At 47.6% G+C, this 22,990-nt stretch overlaps 1 protein-coding gene across 1 annotated transcript in view; it reads right to left on the minus strand.

Moving 5' to 3' along the window:
- Positions 1 to 22,990, minus strand: part of Cog3 (conserved oligomeric Golgi complex subunit 3) — a 47,079-nt gene that overhangs the window by 16,631 nt on the left and 7,458 nt on the right. The window contains exons 8-12 of the mRNA XM_077698335.1: positions 20,694 to 20,912; positions 17,046 to 17,151; positions 15,629 to 15,662; positions 9,135 to 9,295; positions 2,866 to 3,121 (exon numbers count right to left, since the gene is read on the minus strand). Of these exons, the coding sequence (XP_077554461.1) occupies positions 2,866 to 3,121; positions 9,135 to 9,295; positions 15,629 to 15,662; positions 17,046 to 17,151; positions 20,694 to 20,912 (776 nt within the window). The remainder of the gene's footprint in view (positions 1 to 2,865; positions 3,122 to 9,134; positions 9,296 to 15,628; positions 15,663 to 17,045; positions 17,152 to 20,693; positions 20,913 to 22,990) is intronic.

The following is a 22,990-nucleotide window of genomic DNA, read 5'->3' on the forward strand; positions in this document are numbered from 1 at the left end:
TGCCTCTTGTAACCAAGTGTCTTTTGTAACAGTGTCTCTTGTGACGAGGTTCTACTGTATATTGAAATTCGTAGTTTACATCAAAGATATAGGCAATCTGGCAGGGATTCTTAAAATGCTCAGAAATTTGAGCAATTCGTTAATGTGGGGTTCGTAGTAACGAGATATGACTTTATTCACGAATGCGCAAATGCACCCACAAGCTGCGTGTCAATGCAGATGTCATGGTGGTGCGAGCAGCGGGTGATGAGATGGCATTGCTTCTCCCCAGTGACACGTTGAGAAACTTCCCCAGCAGTGATTTTAAAGCAGCTGTGAAGACAAATAATTTGGTCCAATAACAATCGCATCAACTGTACCGCAAAGCTTAGCCAAATACAGTTGAACCTCGTTATAAGAGACACTGATGTAAGAGACAAATGGGTATAAGAGACACTATTCACCAACATGGTTGGCTGCCCTATCTTTCCCATTAAATCGACCTCTTTTATAACAGACATTGGATGTAGAAGATTGGTTATAAGGGACAAGTCATCCTTGAAGTTTAATCAATATTCTCGCTTGCAACAGACATTTTAACTTCAGATGCAGTGCCACCAGTCACTAATTGCAGTCGCTTCCATTGTGGAAACACAGGTGGACGACAGACGCCTGCAGTCACTATTTATTATAACTTCAGGAAACACACAGTGGTTAAATCAGCTGTGAAATGACGATGAGAAGCCCTGCCAATGGAAATGCAACTTACAGAAGTGGTTGAAGCTTACTGCCATCCATTGCCATTGGATGGAGCGCGATCACACATGCGGACTCTCCCACTTGCGTAGCTCCCAATCAAGAAGCACTGCAGACGTTGAGTCCTGCAAGCTTAATGAATAGCCTGAGCACACAGCGGAAGAAGCTGTGCACTCTGGCTATTCATCAGGCTTGTGAACTCAACATCTACAATTCATCTTCCACAAACAAGGAAAGGAAAAAAGCTTGTAGAATCGGTAGTAAAAAACAGTGTAAATACAGTCATGAAGCGAAGTTTCATAAATTCTGGGGCCAAACATTAATTAGAATGAATCTTTTGAAACATGCTGTAGCGTTCTTTTGAGCTTATTTTAGTCATACGGTGCCCACATTGAACTAGGGTCTGATTAGTAAGTGAAAACATGGTTCCCTGCTTATAAGAGACATCTCATATAAGAGACAGAAACTGCTCCCCGGTACGTGTCTCTTATAAAGGGGTTCAACTGTAATCTGGATATTAATGGAAACAAGCGGAGAACTGGCCTCTTCCTCGCCAGGCCCCTATGACGCCACAAGGACTTCGCTGTGCAATTGGCGGCCGCTAAGCACAGCCACCACCAAGAACCATGACTGTGCAATCGTGGTGCTCTAGTTCCTTTTCACAATGTCACATGAAGGCTAACACTGATAACTTCGCTTTTAGGATTCCCCCTGTTACGTCCCTCCTGATGTCAAGTAGCACAAAATCTGTAGAAGTGTCTATCAGTGTTTCTTATCTGCTTTCAGCCTGTTGGTACCGGAGTAGAGTTGAGTGCGTTACCCAAGCTGGCACCTTGAAATAAAGAGAGCTTGTACTTTGCTTTCATGGGCCCTCCACTTTTTCTCAACCACGTTTACAGAACTTTGGACATCTGCATCTGATCTTTATGGTACCCTATTTGAAAAACAAAAATGGGCTTCATTTTCCACGTGCTTCCTTTTTTTTTCACTACCTGACGATGTCTTCAGCAGCAATAACAAAAGCGGCCCTGTAGTACAAGGGTGGCTTATCTCATAACTCTCATGGATCCTTAGTTGCATTTGCAGGTCCGGATAGCTGCTGGTGTCGAGGTCTGATAATTGGATTTGAGCTTTAGGAACAATGATCAGCAAAATGGGTGGCAATTCATTCGCTGGCTTCATTTTCACGCATGCCTTTGTTTAATAATTTCTGTTGCTGGTCTAAACACCTTGGGAATGTTGGCAACATTTAGCATAGTGTTACTGTGTTTACGTTACTGTCTACCGTGTTTGTGGCAGTCAACTGTGCATGCACGAGAGTTGCCACGAACAGTAACTTCCCGGCACAGGCTTTACCGTCGCCAGCGAGCTTCCTGAGCAGACGAAGCGTACCCTCGCGTATTTATTACAGCAAATGCAGTGCGCTCGGCACTTTATGCTTGCTACAGCCGATAAAGGTAATCTTACTTGATGCTGTTTATCATGTTTCTCTTGTTAAATAATGCTCAGGAGAACAACAAACGACCATTTTTCTCAAATGGTCGCCCCTACTCGCGCTAAGCCTTGCCCGCCTCAAATAGTGCAGATAAGTTTCCGAGCTCGTAAAGTGCTTTTAGGCCTCCAAAACTGTGCTGGGCAAGGTAGTGTAGGTTATTGAGTAATTATTTCAACATATTTTTTTCCATTTCCTGCCTAAATATTTAGCATGGGGCAAATTCTATTTCACCTTGATTTTAACTCTACTCAGTAGACAGCGCCACCGACACGTTTTCTTTTTAAAGCTCTACAGGTGATGGCTACAGTATTCTCAAAACAACAACAGTCATTGTGAACGTTTCACCCGAAAAGTGAAATATCCAAGTTACTTTAAACGAAAGCAAATAGAAATGAGCAAAAAAATTATGTGTGACTTGCTTTGAGACTAATTCATCAGATGTCGCTACCTGCGCAACGGCGGCCGGAATACACAAACCACAACCAGTGTGCTAAAACGTGTCCTCCGTTTTCAGTGGTAAACGGAAACTCCGGCTTTCGAAAACACGGTAAACGGTACCGGAAACTCGGCAAAGATGTGCTAAAACTCTCTATTCACCATGTAAATGTTTTATTATGTTTTATTGGCCGACTCACATCCTTTGTGCCTCGTAGACACCTCGGAGCCTTGGGCCGGAACGACCGTGTGTGTGGTGGTGGTGTTCTTGCCCCCCGTTTCGGTGATGCTCTGTGACCTGGACACCTGCAGCACGGCCACTTCGTTTGGCCTGTCGCCAGAAGCGTTGCTCGGTGGCTGGGGCAGGCTTCCAGAGGCAGAGGAGCCAATGGACACCAGGGAACCGCGGGAGCTCGATCGGCTCAAGGAATTCTGCTCCAGGCTTTCCGCAATGCTCTGCGCACACGTAGCAACATGAATTGCTGTGAAGATCTACACAAAACCACGCGTGGCCATAAGCACATCGAATGTGCAAAAAACCTGTACCATGACACACTAACCAATAGGCATTTGATGGAATAACAATTAAATCTGTTCCACTCAATGTGAAAGCTGTCGGAAGTGCAGAGCAGTGGTTCGCCATAATGGGCTGTAGCGCCATTATCCGCTCATGGCTACCACCTAGTGCAATTCACATTTCCGGCTTTCGCAGTGTTCGCGTTAGAGCACTGCACGGGCCTGATTTTAAGGCCCGAGCCCGGCCCGAGCCCGCTTCGCGAAGCCCGAGCCCGACCCGGGCCCGTAACACCTAGCCCGAGCCCGGTCCGGGCCCGGGCATTCATAAGTGAGCCTGGCCAGAGCCCGGCCCGGGCCCGCCATCTCAAGCCCGGGCCCGGCCCGGCCCGGTAATTTATTTTAAGTGCGAATGCACTTTATAAGCGACCCCAAACCATCCACCGCCGGCGGCGGCGGCGGCGTCCGCAGTGCTCCTGTATATTTAAAAAAGAAACAGCATCCGGCGCCAGGTTTCGATCCGAGGACTTTGCGGCCGCAGCGCGACGCTCTACCGACCAAGCCACGGAAGCGACGCTGATATCAGTGTTAGTGACGCGCCTTATATCTTTAACGCATTCAAACTACGTCGTCAGCGGCGTGCGTTGGCGACTCAGCGGCGTTATAGCGGCTTGATAACTGCGTGGTGTACACGTGATACTACAAACCCGATGGAAGAGATGGAAGAGAAGGCGGCGAGGCGGTGGGCTGCGGGGGCCGAGCGCAAGCGCCGCAAGCGGGCCGACAACCGTGCATTCGCACTTTCACATTCTCCCCCTCGGGGAAATGCGGGGGAATTTTTTTGGCCTAGGGAGGGCCCGCGCGTGTGTGACCAGGCCCGGTCTTTGACGCTAAAGAAAGTTTGTTTATTATATTCCGGGCGATCAGACGGAGCATCTAGTCTGTACAAGCACGTCATGAACTAAAACGCAAAAAGTGCACATAGTTTAGCTTGCACAATCTGCAGTTCACGCCACATCGGCGTAATAATAGCTCGTATTCTTACACGAGAGACATCATCACCTTTGATGACCAGACTCTTGGCAACTTCACGTGGTTGTCTCGGCCACAAGTTGGTATTGCTGACATTTTTCGATCCGCATTTGAACCAACGAGTATGTACGCGCGTTGAAGTACTTCACATGCAGTGGTCGTTAAGCGGTGGTGTTTCTCAGGCATGCGTGTTTGATTCCCAGCCACGGCAGCCGCATTTTGATTGGTGCGACATCTAAAACACACGTGTACATACATAGACATAGGTGCACAGCTCCAGAATGTCTGAATTAGGTCCTTCCCCTCTTGGGCATTCCTTGTAATCGTATCTTTGGTATGATCTTGATGCTGTACAAGAAATGTCATTAAAATTGCAGTATAGTGACCATCAGACCTATCAAAACACGTCTCTAAAATAATGCGTACAACTAACAGCAAGAAGCGCGCAAAAATAAACTAAGAATATTCATTTTGATGCTCTTTTCTACATTTCACGTCGGACCTATTAACGGCCGTGCCTATGCATTCAAGCCCGAGCCCGGCCCGGGCCCACGGCGTCGAGCCCGAGCCCGGCCCGGGCCCACGGCGTCGAACCCGAGCCTGGCCCGGGCCCGCGCCATTGAGCCCGGGCCCGGCCCGGGCCCGCCAATAATCGATTTCGGGCGGCCCGGCCCGGCCCGCGGGCCGGGTCGGGCCCGGGCTTTCGGGCCGGCCCGGGCCCGTGCAGTGCTCTAGTTCGCGTGCCCCCTACCTAAAACTGTGCCAGCGGGAGTTCTGTTCTTTTTGGGCTTGTTTTTCCTCCTGGAGCCCATGCTGGCGTTACACTGCCACTTTTTTTCACTTACTATCGTAAAAACCAACCCAACAAGCATTCCTAACTAAATGAACGCGGGCGCTGGTATATTTTTCCACAAATGTACCTACAGTTTTTTTTGCGCTAAACAACGGGGAGATGTACGAGTATGACAAGCACCAGCAATAACGAGTTTCAAACGCTTATGACTATATAAACCGCTTGGCCTTCGAAGCCTCTGGGTTACGCAGCGACGACAGCCGCTACGACGAATTGCCGTATGGCTCTACTTCGGCCCAGTGAGCGAGCTACAATGACAAGGCAAGCCCCTAAAGTGCTCTGCGCTGTGGGGAGCCTTGTTTCCTTACGCCTCGCCTGCAGATGTTTTCGCGAGCCGGTAGCTGCCATTTTGAGCAGCCGGCGCGTCACGTAGGTCGCGTTTTCTTCATGACCCCGTGCGACGCGCCGAACCGGCTCGCCGCGAACGTGCGCGTGAGGGCGCGAGGGAAGAAGGACCAGTTTGTCACCTTCCTTTGCGCCGCCCTCTCCCCGACCTGGGGAAGACCTCCTCTCCCCTCCGAGCTCACCTGCGGGACGAACGACTTCCGCCGGGGAGTCGACTGGGCGATTTGGTCGGAATTGGTTGGCTCGGCAGTGCCTACTCCGAATTCCCCGATGACGGTAAACCCAGTTGGCTCCACGGACTCTGCTGAGAGATTCTGCCCTGATCGGTCGCATGGGATGCCTCCCCTGCTCCCGCGGCCGTGATGACGGATATCAAGGTCTGAGTCCAGCGGCTTGAGTGAGCGACAGGAGCCAGTCTCCCGCAAGCGATAGTAGCGTTGTCTGGTAGATGCCCTGTATCTGCCAGGCAATAAAGCCTTACTTTGGATTGCCAGAGCCTGTCTACCGCATGTGAGTACCCGAACCTGTGCATGAGTCTTCGGATTCCACAGGGCTAGTGTACAGCGCGTAGCGTTCTCTAGCGAAGCTAGCCGGGGTCCTCTGCTATCCCGTACGTTCGCCCACAGCGCTTAATAAATGCACTGCTTTTGGGCAAGATTACTGCAGGCCCCTGAAAGTGACACCCTAAGCATACAGGCAAATGCAACTTGATTATGCCACACATGCAATGTATGTGTTACCCGATATGAGGCTACACAACCGTCAGCATTTCGCCCAGGCTGAAGTGAGGCTCTCGGCTGGAATGGGGGCTGCATTTCTTCACCCCTTCACTGTCACGTGTTTCTGGCCGTAACACAACCCCAGTGTCGGCTTGGTTGTTTCCGGAATATCAGGGAAGGACTGTAGTGATTTATTTCACTATGATAGCGTCTGGAACATAATGTGTCGAAAGGAAAGAGTGTGGGTGAGAAATCGCCTTTCCCAAATATTTTCAGTTTGCCATGCCCGTTTGCGGGACCCCCCCCTCCCCCCCCCCCCCTGCCGTTTCAACATTAGAATCTGACGCTGCGGAACTCACACCCCTTCCTCGGATAAGAAACTCTCAGAATGTGAATCCGAGCTTGGCTCATATTGGGATCAGAATCGGAAGAACCATTGCCCCTGGCTGCAGTCGAGGGCCCCGCACGGTCAGCCATCCGAAAGCAGCCATGCGCATGGAGGGAGCACTTTTAGCAGCCCGCAAAACGCACTGCGAAGTCATGATGGCAGATAGAGATAAAAAGGGGATACTACATTGATACAACAACTTTGCTGCTGAAAGTGGCAAGTGAGGGTGCGGCAAGCGAGCGAAATCTGCGATTCAGTCATGTTTCGGTCTATTGGAGAGGCAACGGCGGACTGGGCTAACCTGGCGCGCCGTAGCAGACGCGGGAACAGAATAAAAAAAAAACCTAGAAGCCTAGAAACCTGTTGCGGATGGCACAACAACCCTTGCACCCGTAATTGCACGTGTGCCGCATGGCCACTCATCCCCACAGAGTACAGCGCGCAGAGCGAGCATGCCCCCAGCAATGAAGGGTGGGCGCAGTCGCTCCGTACTCTTCAATATACTGACGTAGAGAGCTTGCGAATGAGAATACGAGCTAGTAGAAAGATTTGACAAATGGCACAAACAGTCCACGTGTGCCAGCTTTGTGCTGTGGCGCGAGTTTTTGAACGCACAATGGAGAACGTACCGGTGCATCAGTGACACTGCAGAGGGAAAATGCGAAAACGTATGGTTATGTCAGTGACAGTGAAATGGTTAGGTGAAATGGGTAAGCCGTCATTTTACTGGGGCAGCTACATGTCTGCGCAAAAATGAGAACATCAGTCGAGTGCCCAGCCCTTTCAGATTCCTTTCAGAGTGTATTGCACATGAACAGTGCACATACTGAATTGACCTGCCGCGGTGGTTCAGTGGCTAAGGTGTTGTGCTGCTGAGCCCAAGGACGCGGGTTCGACTCTGGCCGCGGCGGCTGTTTTTCCGATGGAAGCGAAAGTGAAAACAACCGTGCGCCGAGATTTCGCGCACATTAAAGGTCCCCAGACGATAAAAACAAATCTGGGACGCCTCACTTCCCAAGCACAACCTCTCAGTCTCCTCCCATTAGTGCAGCCTGCCAATATGTCTCGCAAACAAAAGAGTGCGCTTGAGAGGAGAAGTCGACTGGCTGGTATACAATCAAATCCCGTTATTGCGAACCTCAGATTGCGAACTTCAGATTGCGAACTATTTTTTTCAGATTAACCAACATTTTAAAAATCTCCTACCAAACCCCCATTAATTTCTACGTAAAAATATTTCACTACTACAAATTTCAGAAAACCGATTATTTCAGAATAACGTATCGAATTTTATCATCCTCATATAAAACAACACTTCAAAATAACGAATTCCGAGTGCACGAAATTACTCGTGTTGGTGTGAACGACGACTAATGGTGGGCATGTACAACTATCATCATCAACATACTAAATGCGCGTTAGCTCTATCGCCATCGGCTGCGCTTGGGGGGTCTCACTTCCTGACAAGACCATGCTTTTTGAGGGAAGCAGCTGCAAAGGCGGCCAGAAGTCGAAAGTACAAGTTTTTGTACTGCTGTGCTGCAATGCCACAGGCACTAAAAAGCTCACGCCCTTGGCCATCAGGAAATACAACAAGCCTCGCTGCACGAAAAATTTGGTCTCGTTGCGGTGCGATTACGGAGCCAATTCACGTGCGTGGATGACGCGAGAGCTGTTTTCCAAATGGCTGCTCAAGGTGAACGATGAGATGAGGAGGGCGGGCAGAGAGATCCTCATTATCACGGACAACTGTTCGGCACACCTTGTTAACGTTCGCCTCACAAATGTTCGGCTGGAGTTCTTCAAAGACGACGGGATGAGCGTCTTTCTGTGTCCTTGTTTCGATTCACACCGTAGCTATTTTTACAATGAACCACCCACTCGCCCAACAGTACACCTTGTTAAGCTACTCAGTAGGGTCTTCGCAGGAGGCCTAACACATGAACCAGTCCCTCGGGGACTTCATTTACGCCAAGGACCCTTCATTCAGCCAGGTGAAGCACCTATAGATGACCTTGAAAAACATGTGCACTAGCTTCGCGTGTGCCGAACAAAGCTGACCGAGTGTGGCTTGTTTTCCGCAAGTAAGTAGTAGAACGACCTTGCTTGCACGCAAATAAAATGTTTTGAGCGTTGTTTCGTCCATTTTTTTTCACAACTCGCTTATAAAACAATGATCGGATATAACGATGGGATTTCCTTGGCACTTGGATATTGTTATAAGTGGACTAGACTGAAACACCGTGCAGGCCCCACTCCTACGAATACAACATAATGCCAAGTTCACTCACAAATCAGCCACACACACAAAAAAAAGTCACGGATTACTCTCAAAGCAGCCACGATTGAATGCTCAACATTGACGAGTAAACGTGCACTGTTTCACCCCCTTGCTGCATAAGAATTTCGGCTGTACAACATCTCTGTCTAAGGAAGTGAGGCGTCAACTGTCACGACTTCGGTATACAAAGTTGAACTGTATTTGAGTTCTGATACATCGAGGTTTGCCCACTTTGCGTAACTGAAAATGCCCTTAGGTGTGAAATGTCACCGTCTCAGGGGGGGGGGGAGGCTTAGCATGGGTAAGAAAGAAAGACGTGGTGCTTGCTGCCCACATACCTCCATCATCTCGAGCTTCTCGGGATAGGCCAGGTCGCCGGGGGCAGGGTTGTACCCCAGGATGTCCGTGCGGATGTAGACCAGGGTGCGGTAGACCAGCCGCTCCTGTACATCTTCCAGCATCTGCTGGGCCACCTTGCCAAACGCCCGCAGCTCGTTGGCTATGGGGGGGGGGGGACAAGATACGAGGGTAGAAATGCAGGCATTGTGCTTTGAACAGCTACCGTATAATGCGGAATATAGGTCGAGATTTTTTACAGGAAAATTTGCTGAAAAGTCACCCCTCGACCTATATTGCAGTCACTGGCAGTTGTCATCTGACGACCGGGCAGCCCATCGAGCCCATTCAAACCCCAAAGGCACCATCGCCACCACCATCAATCGGACGCGACGCCATCTTTGTTTTGTTGCTTCTCTCGCTGTCGGCGAATGTGTGCGTGCTATTTTCTTCTTGCTCAAAATGAGTTTAGGCACTTGGTGCCAGTTCACAGCAGCATTCAAAAGAACAGTTGGGGGTTTTCCAAGGCCAATGACGTGTCCGCCTTGCGCCAGTTCGGTATCACCAAAAGAAGTGTTGCTAGCACCGTTAGCTGAAGGGGCAGCTCTCGGTATGCAACGCTCGGAAGGCCTCGTTTCATGGGCGCTGCTCGTGCACCTGTGCTGCTGTACAAAGGGGCAAATTTTGTCCGCTAGCGTCGTGCGGTGTCTCTACAAATGGATACCCCAAGATGTTTGCTGACCGGCTGCACAGAATGGCTGTCGCTCCGGTCTGCACACGAGTGTCCCATGCTTTGCTCTCGCTTCATGGTGACATGGTCTTGCGAGTGTTTAAGAAGTCTGGACTGCACCGAGGACAACCTGCTGTGTGGGCGACAGTGAGCCAGAAGCAGTCGTCCGACGATACTTCAGACAGTTTTAAATGAGTAATCTGAGACGAAACAAGTTAAAAGTCTCAGTAAAACATTGGTTGGTACCTAATTATTTTTTTTTGCATTTTTTGGCTACAAGGCTAATATACATTAACGATCTACCTAACAACATCTCTTCCTCAATCCGACTATTCGCAGATGATTGTGTAATTTACCGTAAAATAACTAATCCTAATGACTGCTCAGTACTTCAAAGTGACCTAAACAGCGTTTCCTCTTGGTGTGATGACTGGTTAATGACACTGAATGTGCGTAAATGCAAAGCGATGAGAATTACACCTAACCGCAACAACGGCATTCCCTACCCTTACCTACTAAAAAATAGCTCTCTCGACGCTTTTAATACGTACAAATACCTTGGTGTTCACATAAGTAATAACCTCTCGTTGCAAACGCATGTTAATTACATAACCAGCAATGCTAACCGCATGCTTGGCTTCCTGCGCCGTAACTTTTCTCTCGCCCCTCTTTCTTTAAAACTACTGTTGTACAAAACCCTTGTCAGATCAAAACTAGAATATGCCTCTTCTATTTGGGATCCGCATTTATTATTCCTTTCCAGCTCCGTTGAATCCATTCAGAACCGTGCTGCCCGATTTATTGTATGCAACTACTCTAGAACGTCCAGTGTATCTTCAATTAAAATGCATTTAAATCTTCCTGACCTTTCAGTAAGAAGAAAAATAGCCCGGTTGTGCCTTTTTCACAAAATTTACTTTACTAACCCTGGCATCAAGTGCGACCTTTTTGCAGTTCCTTCATATGTTTCCTCACGCATTGACCACAAATTCAAGGTTGAAGTGCCATCCTGCCGTACAAACTTGTGCTTCAATTCCTTTGTACCGAAAACTGCGACGGAATGGAACCACCTCTCCGCTTCGATCGCCGGCATCACTGAAGCTTCATTGTTCAAGACGGCCATATCAAACTCTTTTTAAAAAACTTGTATGACCCACTCCTCTCTGCAACGCCCTCGAGGCCCTGAGAGTATTGTAATAAATAAATAAATAAAGGTAAGGGGGTCGACCTATATCCGGCCTCGACCTATATTCCGCATTATACGGTACTCCTTGGCGTATTTCGTAGACCATTGACCCATTGACCAGAAGAAGGGGCATAGTAAATGGTGCTGCATATAATACAGTGATGCTACTGGCATAGGCCGCTTTGGAGAAGCTTTTGGAGCACGCAAAAATGCGCTTCGGAGCAGCAAAACTGGTTTTGTTTTCGGAGCAGGTGTTGATAGAAGCAATTTTAAGACACGTACTGCATTCATGATACATAGACAATTGATAAAATGATAATAAAAAGAGAAATAAACCAAAAACATGGATATTCTGTCCACATTTTCGTCAGTCTCATGAAGAATGTCTGTATTGAACTTCCTGCAGCGGCCTGCACAACAAAAATAAAAAAAAACAAGCTTCCATTTCTACGCAACAGCAGATTTACTATAAACAAACTAAAATCGCACGTTACTACGAAAATGCTATGTAAAATCGAGCGCTATTGGAAGGCTATCGTGCGAGCGCTGAACAAGAACATCAGCAGCTCCACGGCTTTGACTGCATGATGCAACATCACGCCCTGCCCATGTTGCACATGCATCACTATTTAGCGGCATCAGCGCTGCCACCGTCACGGTCTAAAACGACAAGCCGCCGATAGCAGCGTTATTGTTTACAAAAGCAGCGGGCCGCCGTTTCGGGCAACAAACATGCAGCATCAGGCCGAATCTTGCCCCTTCACGACACATTTGCAGCAAGCAGCCAAAATGGCTTCGTTATTGACAAGGTAGTCCATTAAAATCCGAATGAAAAAATGGCAGCACCTTTACTCCGTGGATGATAGCGAGAGTGCGGAGTACGGGGACTCGAAATGACATCAAAGTTGCATTCCGAGTGGCATCCGATTTGCGCCCCAACCATCATTCGATTTAAGTCGTGAGTTGCACCTTGATTATTCCCTAAATGAAACTGCAGCTCACGGCTCAAATCAAATTTCACTTGATTTTCGCTTGATGGAGGTGCGCGCACTGATGGACGCAGACGGACATTGGGAGGTCCTCAGGTACTATTCAACGTTACAGGAGAGAAAGTACGCCGTTTGACTCTCGGGTATACTAGCTCACGGTCGTAGCCCAATGGGTAAGATGACTGACACTAACTCTGTCTGGTCTACCAGACATAGGCTCGAAACCTGCCGGTGCCTGTGTGATTTCTTGCGATTGTAAATGCTATGCGCACGGACGCGGACGGACATTGTGCGGTCCTAAGGTACTCCGCACCTAAAATTGCCTGCGACGCTGCTGCACCGTCGTTGCAACAATAATCAACGGCAAATCACTTAGGGGTGTGCGAATATCAATTTTTTTAATTTCGAAGCGAATTCGAATAATAAAAACAAAGTTCGAATCGAATCGAATATTTTTCGAATACGAATACTTATTGTTTTTTGTAAAATTTAAGTTTTCACCATCTAGAGGCACAAAAACTGCAACTTTAGTGCACAACAAATCACACAAAGTAAAATTAGGAATTACACAATACCATTGCACTCAACAGGTTAAGGTCTGCACTCACTTAAATGTTAACATGGAGAAAGGTTAACTGCTCGACATGTTCGGGGAGCAGTGACAACCTCCTGCTCGTCACGACTCCACCAGATACCGAAAACACCCGCTCACTTGAGACACTAGTGGCTGGCATGCCCGAGCCTGTGCACATTGCCGCACGCTGATACAGTAAAATCTCCATGATACTAATCTCGTGGGACCGCGAAAAATATTCGTATCATCCGAAATTCGTATGAACCAACACAGACCAAAAAATTGAGCGCTGAAAAAAGTTTTCGTTTATTTCTTGTCTTACTTTCGCATGAAGAAATTCGTGATTTTTTCTGCTTTTTTTAACCCCCATGTCGCAAAGCAGTCCTTTCTGGAGCACATAAAGCTTCGCACTCGTCTCCTCACTCGCTGTGCCCAAGATCGCTACACACCGCAACAGTCAAGCGTGAACCGCGTTGTGCGTTTTTGCACGCGATTCGCTCGCCTCGGCTCTGCGAGCGCTGTATTTTCACGCCCACATCGACGATTTCGCGCCCGCGGTAGCGCCTACCTCGGCCAGTAAATGACGCACGACGCGCGCGGCAGAATGGAGAAGCCTGACTACTTGCGACGAGATCGAGACAGCCGGCTTGGCTCCGCCGGAGATGGTTAGGCTTAGCACCCCGGCAAATATTTTATGGGCGCTTTCACTAGCAGCGCAGATGATGGTTTATAGTACCGGTTTCGCATGCATTATCAGCTCCTTTGCCGCACAAGCAACTTCGTGTCTCCCTTGAGCCGCATTTTAAAGAGCGGTTAGAAGCAGCCGCTCGAGCGCCCGCGCCACTTCGCGGCTGGAGCCGACGCCATGTTGACGCCGCCGGCCGCGCCGCGCGCAGCGGGGGGTGGTTTTGCGGCGGTGTCAGCGCGCGTTGGGCGTGCGCAGAGCGTTTTTGCAAGCAGAAAACAACAGCCCGGCCGTTTCTGGAGAAAGAGTGACAAACAGGGGAGCGAGAGCCGTCACTTGCTCATTCGGCAGTCGGGTGCCTCGCCGGCTCGTTCGTATCATCTGCCGGGCCGCGCAGGTCCTTTCGTAACAGCCGAAATTTTTCCCATTGCAAACAATGCAATTTCGCCGGGACTTTTCATAAATTCGTATCATCCCGAAATTCGCACCCCCAGAATCGTATCATCGAGAGTCCACTGTAACTACGAATAAACACCGATACAGTCTGCGAAAGCATGTACCGTTCGCTGTGTATATGCTTCGCGACTTTGCTGCTGAGACACGCTCTGACTATTTTTTCTTTTTTTTTTTAGTTTTGGGTGGTTCGAATATTTCGAACAATAAAAGTGTCGTTCGAATCGAATCGAATACCAAAAAATTCGAATCGAATATTCGAAGTTTCGAATATTCGCACACCCCTACAAATCAGCTATCGCTTCTGTACCTCTGCTACACGGGCACTTGCAACGACCGTTAGTGCAAACGGCAGTTGAATGTCATAACGGCCGTGGGAACTGAACGGTGGTGGCTGTGCTCACACGGCCCTTCCTATGTTCAGTTCCGCTTGGATAATTTAGCACGTTACTTTTGAAACGTTACCTCACAAACTTAAATTTTTTTTTCTCTAATTATTTTCTGCACTGCATGTTTCACAGTGTAATTATTTCACTCGTCGCAACCATTTTTTGTAACAGTACTGCATAACATTTAACTGATCCAATCCGATTCATGGCGTAGCAAATGGCTGCGCTTGTTCTACCAGAAGTTAATTTGCAAATGCGTCAGCGACAGCGTCCACACGAAGTGTTTTTGAGGCAGCGTGCTCGCCTTCAGTGGAGACACGTTGTTGCTGGGCGCAGCCATCTTGCCCATCTGCCGACGGAACGGAAAGCGGTGACCTCCGTAGATGGTGATCGCTGTTGGGTTTCCAACGGTGCTCGCGCGCCATGTAACTCCGCCTAACTGCCATAAAGGCCAACTGCTGTTTTCGTAACGATCGTTAAGGTACCCATGTAACAAGGGTTCAAAAGTTAGGGCAAAAAAACCGCTCCGTCATTTGTTTGCACACTGCTATGCCTAAAGGCGGTCATGAAATGAGATCCCCATCGACCTGCAGCGGGCCGCGTACAAGAAACGCAACATACAAGTAAAATGTACGAATCTTTCAGCTTTGAAAACGCCATCGACACGGGATGTCGACGGGGCACACCCAGTTGTGCGCACCAACGTCAAGTTGACGTTCACAGAGCAAAACGCATCATCGCCATTATTGCAACAGGGCCAGTTTGCTTTGGCTTGGCTCGGATTGCGTCCCGAAAACAGGTCCACCGCGATGTCGCTTTCAATGGGGGTACCTCAAGTAGTTAGTTTCGTTTCTCAAAGTCGGCGTACACCCTTGGGCACATCTTGGGTGCGGAATCGCCAAATTTAGAAGAAATGTAGCAGGATGTAGCAGCCAGGACCCTTAGGCGCAGTGGTAGCATCACTGGTAATGCGGTATTACTTTACTTAGCGACAGCAATAATCCAGACACAATTGGGTATTTTAAAATGAAGAAGGACCGAAGGCCCTGGCTGTACTTGTTTACACAGTATCAGCTGACGAGTAACTATCATGCAGATGCAAGGGCTGTCATCTTGAACCACATGCAGGTTAAGCAGGGATCTACCAGGAGATGGTATTTACAACCCGATCATTCTGACAAAACATCTGGGGGGGGTGAGGAACCTTGGGGGATTTTGTTTTGAGAATGTAAACCCCTCTCGCATCCTTCTTCTGAGTAAAAAAAAATGAAGCACTTTCTCGCCTTCGAATTACAGTTTTCCCACAATTGCCCCCCCCCCCCCCCATTTTCTAACATTTTTTAAAACAGAAAATGTTTTATTTGAATATCTTCAGCTGCAACCAAAGATGGCCACTCCTGTTTTTTTAACCATGCTATGTGAAAGCTGTTGCAGAGAAAGCCAAGGTTTCTGAGGACACCTCAAACTGTTGGCTCCCAAGAGGCACTTACGATTTGCAGCGATGTGTTGCTCCATCATTTCCACCTGGGAGAAAAAAAAAGGACAATAAGCAAGAAGTAACAATAAATAAGGTCTACAATAGTACTATTTTTTCACCCTGATGCTTCTTAGCCAGTTTACATTAACCCACAAACAGGTGCAAAATACTAAACAAGTCATGTATATTGTCATCAAACAAGCTCACTAAAAAAAAAAAGGAAGGCAAGGAAATTGGCGCCTGTATCTGTGTTTCTTGTCTCTCTTGTCCCGTCTAGTTTGCGCCACGTTTTTAACTTTGTTTGAAATTACTAGGCCTGCGCCAATAATCAGAACTTTCTAATATTGAAGCAAATAATAACGGCATTCAGTTTGGCCTCGAATCAAATATATAGCACTACATTCGAAAAACTTGACCATTTCTGAAGTACCTCAGATCAAAAACACTAATACACAGTTGAGCTCTGTTGCAGGTCTGAAAACTAAGGGCAGTCTGTGTATGAATTTATTGATGTCAGGAATGAGTGTCAACTCTCTCATTTTGCCCCACGGCACACGCGTTTTCCAAAAGCCATCGCCTTTTAAAATGATACGAGGTTATTGGATGTGGTGTATTGACGAAGGATACCCTACGCCTTGTTCTGAGCCCCTTTCTTGCACCTACAGTCCTCGTTCCATCACGGCCTCCTTGGGCCGCGCGTTGTCGTGGCCCAAGGTACTGGGAGGCCTGTGGAATGAACTTCTCGGCGGCGTCAAGGATGTGCGCCGTGATGAGTTGGGCTGCTTCCTCCACGTGTAGGTGCGTTACAGCTGTGTGTAGTTTGGATGTTTTTGCAAATGTACTCCAGTTCGCTCCTGCTACAATAAACCTTTTAGGGAAAGTTGAAACGTATCCTAATGTGGTAGGGAAGCGGTCACTGCCGAATCGGTTTGTGTTCACGTCCCACTCAATCGTTGGAAAGAGAACTGCTGAGCCAATGGCCAGGTCAAGGTGGGAGTAAGTGTTGTGTCCTAGGTTATGGAACATAGGCTGCTTTTTGTTGGATAGGCCTGCAAGAAGCCTCAGAATGACAAACTACATTTCTTCCATGTTGCCGCAACGAGATGACCTCGTAGTGAAACAAGACAGTGGAATAGCACAAATGAGCAATTGTAGCAGGTTAGCCATACGAACCATGTGCATCTTGTCTGTATCGTTTTTTAAGAATGAGATTGCAGGAATAGACATGAAAGAACAGCTGACGAGACAGTTGTGTAGAACACAACAGTTTTCCGTAAGCCTACATGAACTAAAAACCAAGAGTTTCTGTTTTCAGCTCAAAGCGAGAAACTGCTCCCATAATGCCCTCATTTGTACTCTGATTTCTACCCTCGGTTCTGCTCCAAGACCTTGGCATCAAAGCGTGCACGCAAAAATCAAATCCACCCTACCTTTAATATGCTGCACAGTTCCGCCAGCGTTTCCAGGTGGTTTATGTGAATGATTATTGGGCGAAAGACGTCGTACAGCCTCCCACAAAGATGACCCAAGAACTCACTGCAAGAAAAGAGAGCGAATAAACATGGTTATGGCAAACAAAAAACTGCAAACTTGCTTGCTTCACTGCAAATGTCGTCAAAAAACTACAGTCGCCTGCCGCCCCTGCCACGTAACCCCTTGTCTGCTTGGAGCTCCCAACCCTTGTGCTCTTCTCATCTCCTCTCACTCACGTCAGGATGAACTGAATGGATGTTTGTTAAATGCAATCCAATTTTCCCACCTTTCGTCACTGCTCGTGTGCCATCTGTTTAGATGGTGCGCATCTTTTCATTTATTTTTTGTTTCTTGCTCTGCCCGGAACAGCCAGAGCAAGAGTTTTGTTCTTTCTGTTCTTGCTTTCATCTTGCACATGCTGTCACCTTCCTGCGTCATTCTTAACGTGACTTTTTTTTTTAACTTGCAATCGTAAAATCCAACCTAACGCGCATTCCTAACTAAAAGAATATGGGGACTACTGGTGTACTAACATTTCCCCTCAAATGTGCCTGAGGTCTTCTTTGCGTTAAACAATGGGGACATGTATGTATGACTAATACCAGCAGATTCAGGAGTTCTGCCTATACGTTCATTTTTTTTTTTTTTTTAATTAAGAGTCGTGTCAACTTTCAGCCGGAAGGCTGAATCAAGAAACAGGCAGACAGACACACAGTCAGACAGACCAACATTTTCGTGCCTGAGAAGCCCAAAAAAGACTGTTGTCTTTCGAAACACTTCACTTCCAATACCTGTTGAAGAAGACATTAAGCCCAAACGCATTTCGATATATGTCTCTCTGGTCATTCTGGAATGTATTTGTCTTTGTTATAGAATTCCTACCGATGCAGCAGTTTTTAATTGCTCCCAACCTGCTCAGAACACTGTACTGTAAAGAAGGATCGCAATGTCAGTCCACGTCATCCGCGGTACACTCGCTAAAGTCACATGCCGGTGGTGTCGCATCACGTGGCACACATTCCACAGAACGAATCAGTGATTTTGTCCATTGCATAGATCAGCCTTGTGAGGAGGCACTTTTACTCACACGGAACACGGCACGGATGTCTTTGAGCACGTAACCACATGATGGCATGAGTTTGTTGACCGTGTTTTAAATGTGTTTCACTACCTTAGCCTCATGACATGCACCATAGGTCAACTTTTGCTTCGTTGGGAAATACTGCACCGAATTATAACCACGGACAAAAATTGGAATGGGGGGAAGGGGATGGTTGTCTAGCTATGACTGTGCTGGTTTGGCTGCAGCTGCAAACAGACATAATTTTGTGAACTCAGATAGCTTGGTGATCGCTACGGTGTTAACGTCATTGCCAAGCCTGCCTAACTTTGGTGTCACCAAAGTTGGGGATGTTGCCGAGGTTACATGCCTATTGCAGGACACAAACTGAATAACTTCACAGCGAATGATATTTCCATCAGTAAGCCATTAGACTAAGTACAGCGAAAAGAAAACAAGAACAAAAAAAACTAGCAATCCAGGAATGGCAGTAGCTATCCCCTGCTTTCTTTAAACGAGGTGGCCGCACATTTAGGGACTGTAAAGGCCTGTTTTTCTAGATGTAGAGTAGCATTCAAGACTAACTGGGCTGCTTGCGAGAGCATTAAGAGTTAAATGCAGGAAAGGTACCGTATTTGCACGATTCTAACGCGCACCCTTTTTGTGAAAATAGGGGTTCAGAAATACCTGCGCGTTACAATCACATTCAAATCTCAAAAACCTCGAAACCGGAACCGCCCACTCGAAACCGAAACGAAGAAGCTCAACGAATGATGGCCAGCCACATCGCCATCAGTACCAGGAAGGCTTCTTCCGCCCCCTGTCGTTTTTTGTTCGCCATTTTTCTTTTTGCAATCGTTCCGGCTGCGTGAATTCGGCGTGTCAAGATGGGTTCGCAAGGTGGGTTCTTGGTGCCTGGAAAGCCCTCCCGCAGCCGATGGTCGTGCATGCCTTCAAAAAATGTGGCATTTCAAACGCCTTAGATGGCACTGAGGAAGACTTCCTGTGGTCAGTGGACAGTGAGAAAGAGCTCTCTGACTCGGACAGCGAGTAGCGTACAATGTCGACATCGCGCGATTGTTTGTGCGGGCCAATTTATGTTCAATTAAATGTCTTGTGCAATTTTGAGGCGTCTGTTCATGGCATGATTCAGTGTGCGCGCTAGAATCAGCGGCAAGTTACCTTTTTGATTTCCGGGTGTTGAATTCTACTGCGCGTTACAATCGGGGGCGCGTTAGAATCGTGCAAATACGGTAATTCCAATCGTCCACACTTCTTAGCCCTTTCACTGCCGAGTTTTTTTTTTTTTCTGACTGGCGCTAACTCTCCGCTGCTAGTGCACTGCAATGCTCTGAAAGACATGTTAACATTTTTATTCAGGAATGTCTTATTTAAAACAAAAAGTTGTATTGGTTACAAATTGTCACTCAACTAACTAACAAAATAATTCAGCATTAATTAGGAGGTCCAGGTGCTATGAAGTTTTCTTAGTGGGATATTCTTCACAATGAAGTATTACAGAGATTGGCAGCACGTGGTAGCTAAAACACAGATAGTGAAATTCCCTTCCATGGTCACACCTGACTTGCCATATGGCTGTGTTGCTGAGGTGAATATGATGCAACACACATGAAGAAACTAACTTGCGCTTTGTGTGTGGTCTCAAATTTACTCTAAAATTTCGGCATGTTCATGCGACCTGTCTTTAGATGGTGTGACACGCCTGCAATATTATTTTTTCCAACAAGTTTGTCTTAGGAATGGCAGGGAGTGAGACAAAAAAGGCAACACAAGCACACTCAGGAGTGGCAGTGAAAGGGTTAATTAATGGGGTACAAATAACTGCAGAGGAAAAAGCACTTGGGAAGGGGGGGGGGGGCATCGATGACCGGTAAAGTTAGTTCAACGTTTTACCACCACACACACACACACAAAAAAAAAATGCAGGAAGCTCACACTAACGTGTAAGACTTGAAGTTAGCGGAGCTGTACGCAACCTTCACGACCATCAAGACAGGTAAGGTCTGCGATTGCAGCCGATTTGCTTCTTCTTTGCTGCCACAATGACCTTTACTCCATCACTGTTGCTATAAGTGTGAGCTTCCTTCATTTTTATTTTTTTTTTGGAAGTGACAATCATTGGACATCACCACGGAGGGACGTATGCTGTGACGTGTCTTTCTCATTCCGAGCAGGTGTTGAACCGATTTTGGCGAACGAGGGAGTCTTTCTCGTTACGAGCGAGTTCCACGATGAGGGCGAACACTAGAGTTTTTTTTTTGGCCAATGTTGGCCAATCTCCCTAAATGGGTATGCTTGGCTTGCCGAACGTGCACCGGGGACGCTGGGCAGTCGTCGCAAGGCACGCCCACACATTTTCTTGGTTTTGTTCATTGCCGGGTGGTCACTGCGACGCCCGTGCTGACGCATGCGCTGGGCAATTTCTTGGTATTTTTAACAGCAGACACAAAAAATTACAATTTCCTGAACAGCTTCGCTGCTAAAAAGCCGTTTACTCTGCAGCCCACACGGAGCCGCCACTCACTCGAGCAGGGTGGCCGGCCGGGTGAAGAACTGCGCGTACAGCTGGTGCTCGTCCTCGCAGAGGTGCACCAGGAAGGCGCAGCCGCTGCGCACCAGCGCGCAGTGGTCGCGCTGGTGGGTGGCCGCCAGCTCCTTGATGGCCGTCGACACGCTCGGCCCCAGCAGGGTCTCCCGCTGGGCAAAGTAGCACGCGTGGCACCCCTCCAGCAGCTCCTTGTACCTGCAGGGACAAAGAAAGAAAAATAATTAAAGCCATTCCACTCAACGTGAAAGCTGTCGGAAGTCCAGAGCAGTGATTCGCCATAATGGGCTGTGCCGCTGTTATCCGCTCACTGCTACCGCATATTGCCATTCAAATTTCCCGCCTTCGCAGTGCTTGCGCGCCCCCTGCCTGAAACTGCGCCAGCGGGAGCTGTGTTCTTTTTGTGCTTGCTTTTCGTCCCGCACTTGCCGGTGTTGCACCGCCACTTTTTTTTCGCTTACTATCGTCAAAAACCAACCCAACGAGCGTTCCGAACTAAATGAATGCGGGTGCTGCCAGTTAATTGCGTATATTTTGCCTGAAATGTACCTGCAGTTTTCTTTGCGCTAAACAACAGGGAGATGTACGACAAGCGCCAGCGGTTCACGAGTTTCAAACGCTTATGACTATATAAACCGCTTGGCTTTCGAAGCCTCTGCGGGACGCCGCGACGACAGAACGCCGTGCGGCTGTACTTGGGTCCGTTATCTCGCTGCGCCGCCTAATTCCGGCAGTCGCTTGACATGGAGTGTTACAGCGAGCTACGATGACAAGGCGAGCCCCTACGGTGCTCTGCACTTAAAAATAGTTGCATTTTTTCAGGAAAAGCTTCATTTTATTTTAATGGATATCTAATGTGAATTGATTTTTGTTGTCGAATGATGCCTGTGTGAACTTGCAACAACGAATGCTTCGTTCAAACGAACATAAAAAAGGTGAACGAGATGTTGAAAATTATATTAAAAATTTTTGATTTTGAAAACACGCAGACAAACTGCTGGTCCCAGAGGGTGAAAATTTCCCAAGTACATCGCTCTCATAGTTTCGGCTCTATATGGGCAGTGTAGAGGCTACCTAGCACTATATGGCACGGTGCAGGCAGTATATGGGTGAATGTTTTAAAAATTACGTCCCCATAAAGTTACAGCTGAAATGTTTCTTTAAAAATTCCTTATTACTTCTCCTGCCTGTTAGGACAGTCAGCTGCTTTTTGCTTTCTGGGGTGGAATTATCAGTTTTGTCCATTTTATGCCGATTTCGAACTGCCGACTTTGAGCAGCTGCCCTGACTGGCTGAAAGCAGATTACCGGGGCGTGACACAACACAAGCAAGGCAGGGCCCCGATTTCTGCGCATGTTATTGGTCAGAGACATCGCAAGGGCAACTACAGTAAGACCTCATTACATGAGGCACTCAAGAGACCCAAGAAACATGTCTCTTGCAACCAAGGTCTCTTCTATGCAATGTTGCTAACATGGTGAACATAGGAAAACCAACCAAATCACTTCCGTTCAGGAGTCTCTTATAACCAGGTGTCTTTTGTAGCGAGGTTTTACTGTACGCCACAATTCAAACGAACACAAAATAGAAATTTTTGAAACAGACGCAACTCAGAATTGTGCCCTGGTGTAGCCACCAGAGTTCTTGGCCTATTTCCCTGATGGGAACTGTGCTGCATCTTTTGTGACTCACGAATGCAATGGCAGCAGCGCTTGGGCAATTCCACAATCATGCTGGAATCGCCCAGGATCATTCTGATTCTAAGCAATTTCAGAATCAGAAATTGGAGAAAACACATCCCGACAAAAAGATAATTGTAGGTGTGTGTGGCAGCCCAAAAAATGTCAAAGAGACTGTGCATCCTGGCTCGCTTGTACAGTATTTAATGAGAGCTGGAAGTCTGCTTCAGTGGTTAAGGCTACGCAACATTCTAGGACTTTCATATCATCGATCCTGTCGTGGTGTGCAAATCAAACACTGATCTGCTTGGAACACTCCTATTCTTTTATGAAACTGCTGAAAGAGCTCCGGTGTTTTGCTGCACTAACCTAGAGGTAGAATTGTTGGTTTTCAAAGGAACACCCCTGGTTCGAGCCCTAGTCTTGCTGCATACTGTTTCTTATTACTCGTGATTTTTTAAATTGTAAAATGTCCTTTTACCTCAACTTTTCGCATTACTTTCGTAAATACGGATGGTCTGTTATCATTTAGGTCGGTTTAGAGATGGGGCGCGCCCTATCAAATCACAGTGGAAGTGCCGGGCTTGCAGTTATTTT

This window comes from Haemaphysalis longicornis, unplaced genomic scaffold (genome assembly GCF_048455015.1).
Source record: "Haemaphysalis longicornis isolate Haplotype H1 unplaced genomic scaffold, Haemaphysalis longicornis Haplotype H1 scaffold_2, whole genome shotgun sequence".
NCBI classification, from domain to species: Eukaryota; Metazoa; Arthropoda; class Arachnida; order Ixodida; family Ixodidae; genus Haemaphysalis; species Haemaphysalis longicornis.